Here is a 4649-nt window from a genome sequence, read left to right on the forward strand (position 1 = left end):
GTGAACAGCTCGTGTTCGGCTCGTTAAGCAAACGAGCTGAACACGAACACACTTTTTGAGCTTGAAATATAAACGAGCCTGAGCTCGCTCGTGTTCGGCTCGTTTACACCCCTAATCTTGTTATCTTTCTAAAACATTGCACTAATAACAAATTTTTAATAAGTAGCTCTTGATCTAATCTCATTTTTATTCCTTACAATCTTACTTAAACTTTAATTTTGCTATTCAGTTTCAATTATGTCTTGCAGCCAAATTCAAGCTTGTATTTTTCTTTGACCTATGTAAGCATTAGAATCTAACATTTTGGATTACTTTCTTATTTCAAATAAATATGTAATGTATTCGAGCACACATAAGCACACTACCACTCCAAGAAAAATGATTGTCGACTCACTTGCCATTTTAAGATTACATAAAGCGATGTAAAGCTAAATGCAACAAACTTCCGGTGAGAAAATCATTAGAGGGCTGAAGTGAACATGGAGTAATCAAGGGCTGAAGTGAACATAGAGGGCTGAAGTGAACATGCAGGCTCTTTTGAGAGTAAAGTAAATAACCGAATCACTGAATTTAGCGAATATGTCAGCCATTGTTCGTTGCCACATATAGCTCAGATTCTGACACAAATTAATTGCCATTGTTGGACATAAAAATGATTAGGTCCAACGATCTGTTAGAACTTAAGGTGCCTTGAGTTTAAAACAATGAAGAACTGGCCCATATCTGAAAGTTACCATACAATTACTTGTAAGAAAATAAAAATAAAAATCACATAAATTTATATACTCATAGACACCAAGAAAAAAAAAGGTAAATATTATTCTTCATAAAATTATTGCCATAAAAATACAATTTTAGGTTCGTTAGGTGTTTTATAAATACATAGGAATATTTAAGAAAAAACGGCCTACTTTCCAACCACTAGCTTTAGAGTACCAGTTGGCAAGTGGGGGCATTTACATTACACAGCACACAATTCTTATGTATTTACATATCCGACCCATATACTTTGCTTTTACATTTGTACCACATAAAAAATTCAATCATTTAAACTCTTAAATAGCGAATTACAAAGTTCACACAAGAAATTTTGATAAGAAATTTTGATGAAATGAAAGAAGAGGCTCCGATGTATAGAGAGGATATCACCGTTTCAGAAGTTGCCATAGAATCGAAGAAACAAAAATTGAAGTTTGGGTGCTACGCTTGTAAATAAATAAAAATGGAGTGGTACACATGTAAAATTTTCTTATATAATTGCTAAAAAATTATTCCATGGCTTGAAAATTTAATACAGCACCGCCAATTCCGGTACACCCCTTTTTCCACGTGCCCCACTGCACAAAGCAAGCTTAGCGTACTACAAATCTCATAACGCACCGCCATTCATCCACCCATCTGACCAACTCTGTTGCAGGAAAATCAGTGCACGTTTTTCTTCTTATTTAATTTAACATTAAATTAGTTAAAATAATCAAAATTTAGTACGACCCGATCCAGCTTTTAGCTGCTTTTAAAATTCCTAAATTAAACTAGAAATTAATCTCAATTAGCGTTAAATTTGGGTGAGCAGAAATTAGTATTATAATTTGAATTCAAGCTCATTCAATATCAGCTCCAACCGAACACCAATCATCATTCTTTCTAACAATACATCTTCTGCCTCACCAAAAAGCAAAATAACCAACAACGCCCATATGGCCATATCCACTACAACCACTTCTCTTTCCATCCTCCTCACTTCATTATCCCTTCTTCTTCTTCTTCTTCTTCAACCTTTTGCCATTAATGCCGCACGCCCAGCCCCGGCCTCCACCGATACCAGCAAGAAGCTGCAGAAGGAATGCTTCGGTGAATTTGCCGGAAACAATAATCCGGGCTTCAGCGGCATCACATCCGGCGCCGGAAGTACTCGTACTTCCAACAATGTTCCTTCTTTCACTGACTTTGATCATAGTGGCCCAGCTGCAGCTAATGGACGCTATATCCCTGGCTTTGACGATACTTTCGTGCCAAACCCGGGATACGAAATTCCCAGATCCTCTGGCGGAGCTTCACTTCCTTGACATTGGTGGTCATAAAATTTATTAGTGCGGGTTAAATTTTAATACCGCACAGCAGAATTTAAGATTTTAAGGCAGTGCGTGAATGGATGGCTTCTGTGGGCTTTTATCATGTTAATTTGGGGCTACATTTGATCAAAGAAATAAAGCATATTTCAATTTGCAAATGCTTGGGATTCAATGAATTTTATGAAATGCAAACCTTTATTTGTTTATCCCTGGAATGCGGAGATAGGATAAATGCACAAAATCACTTATAAGTCATGTTAAAAATGGTGCCTCCAGACGTCGCCGCATTTACTATCTCAATAATTACTATTTGTAACATTCTGACCAATTTGGAACTTATGATTCTCCTCTTTTGCCATCAAACTTTTTAAAAATTAATAAATTTTGAAAATATAATTTAAAATCAGATAATAAATGAACAAAATCTTACACACAAAGTTCTCTTTTTTGGAGCTTTTACATATATTTCACCGCCATTTTTATGTATTTACAAATCAAGCTTTTCTCGAAACGTTCACATTTAACAATACTAGTCACTCAAATCTTTAACATCGCATACAAAATATCCATCATTACTAATTTTCTAAAATTTAATTATATATTTTCATGCATAGATTCATGACATCAATATATCATCAGTTTAAGTATGAATATTTGTGTTAGATATGTAAATACAAGAATTATGTTGTACGCATGTAAAGTTCCCATCTTTTTTTATTTTAATTGCAAGAAAATGTGCTACTTTCAATGTGATGTATGCTTTTTAATCTCATGCTGTTGCTGTATTATTTTGCCTCGATGGCTGCAAATTTAATTTTATTTTCTTTTATAATATATTTATCAATGAAAAACACTTTGGTTTTTAAGAAAATACACATAAATGTGCATTCTACTATAAACACAAATGCCCTTCTTTGCAAATGTTAGATGTGAAAATCTCAATTATTTGCCCCATAAATTTGCCTTTTTGTAACTCGTTGAACAGCTAGAGATAATAAAGGTTGCCAGTTGGGCTATATTTAAGTGGTTTGGTATGAACATCCAGCTGTTAAAATGCTTAAAAAAATTGTAGGCTTTCCATTTAACAAGGTTTGAATTAGTACTGCCAAGGCCGTTGCCGTTCTCACTTAGAGAAAATATTGTGTTCAGAATTTGGACGTCAGTTGCAGTCTGGACAATAGACGCCAACAAACGCGATATACTGGAGGTTTTTTTTCTCCTCTTCTGCTTCTGCTGGTGAATCGTGTCTATTGTCTAGACACAGCTTAAGCCCTTACATACGAAAAATAATTCCATACGGATAGTGTATGCAGAAATGCATACACCGTCTGATCTCCACCGTCCATCAAATTCTTTTTTTTTTACCAAAAAAACGAAAAGAAAAATGGGATCCGCCGAAATACGGCTTTGGTCCTGCAGCATGACTAAATATCATTATTAAAGAAAAGATGCATTTGTATGGATATCACGCAAATCACCTATCTAATATCTAAATTTTTATATTTACATACATAACAGTCAAATCTCTAATATCGCATCGACAATTTTACAACTACCAGCACTAAAAAGGTTTATGACATCAAGGTAGTATATTTGTAAATATGAAAATTTTGGTGCCAGATATGTAAATAATTCAGAAGACATGTGTGGTGTGAATTTCTTCCCAGAAAACAATTTTCTTATGCAATGGGGGCCGACACCAACACATGCACGAGCAACTAGCGGACAGAAAGCATTAAAAAAACTAAATTTAAGCAATTAGAAAATTAAAGATAAGCAATGATTGTATGCATGTCTTAATATCCACGCATCTATATATCTAACTAGCGTAACTGAAAACAAAGAAGCAAAAAATAAATTGCTAACCACTTGAATGGCTGGGTGCGGCTAGTCGAATTATATAAAAGTTCAAACTCGATGTTACTAACTATGTGGTGGACTAGTCAAATTTTGTGGTCAAGTCTCAAGCGCAAGAACTTCTTCAAGGGACAAGTCAAGAAACATTGCAGGTTCTACCTGTGAAAATCCTAGCTATGTCAATTTGCAAGTATTAGGTGTGATTTCATGTGAAAAGAGTGTTGTTCACCATGAGCTAAAATTTTCTATTTATGGTTGGATATGGAATTGTAAATAATATATCATCTTGAAATATGAAAGCATTATTTTAAAGAGTATCTAATAACAAAATAAAAGATTTGTGGAATGTTTCCGGAGTTTTTTCTTTCGCTCATCTTAGTTAGGAAAGAGTTTGTTTTATTGATTAGTTGAGTTTTTTATAGTGGCAATCCCTTGCAAGTAATGACATCAAAAAGGTGGTCATCGTTGGCATCAATTTTTTATGTCACTCATGTAGGATATCTACTTGAATGACATGAGACTATTTTCTATTCATGTGTAGCTTCCTATATCTCAAGACATCCATTGAGAATCTTCGGTACGTGTTTTTGATACAAAATCATGGTTTGAGTCGGTGCAACCGTGCCCAGAATTAGTTTTCATTAGTTGGCATAATTCTTGATATGACATATATGAGACATTCATTTGAGTTAAATGGGATTATATTGCATTCATATGTAG

At 34.3% G+C, this 4649-nt stretch overlaps 1 protein-coding gene across 1 annotated transcript; it reads left to right on the forward strand.

Annotated features, from left to right (window-relative positions):
- The first annotated feature begins 1655 nt into the window (after positions 1-1655).
- On the forward strand, positions 1656-2230 carry LOC110037886. The gene has a single exon (XM_020742617.1). The coding sequence runs from the start codon at positions 1698-1700 to the stop codon at positions 2064-2066; it is 369 nt and encodes a 122-aa protein (XP_020598276.1). The 5' UTR covers positions 1656-1697; the 3' UTR covers positions 2067-2230.
- The last annotated feature ends 2419 nt before the right edge of the window (positions 2231-4649 follow it).

The sequence above is a fragment of the Phalaenopsis equestris genome, unplaced genomic scaffold, assembly GCF_001263595.1.
Source record: "Phalaenopsis equestris unplaced genomic scaffold, ASM126359v1 Scaffold000002, whole genome shotgun sequence".
In the NCBI taxonomy this organism is placed as follows: domain Eukaryota; kingdom Viridiplantae; phylum Streptophyta; class Magnoliopsida; order Asparagales; family Orchidaceae; genus Phalaenopsis; species Phalaenopsis equestris.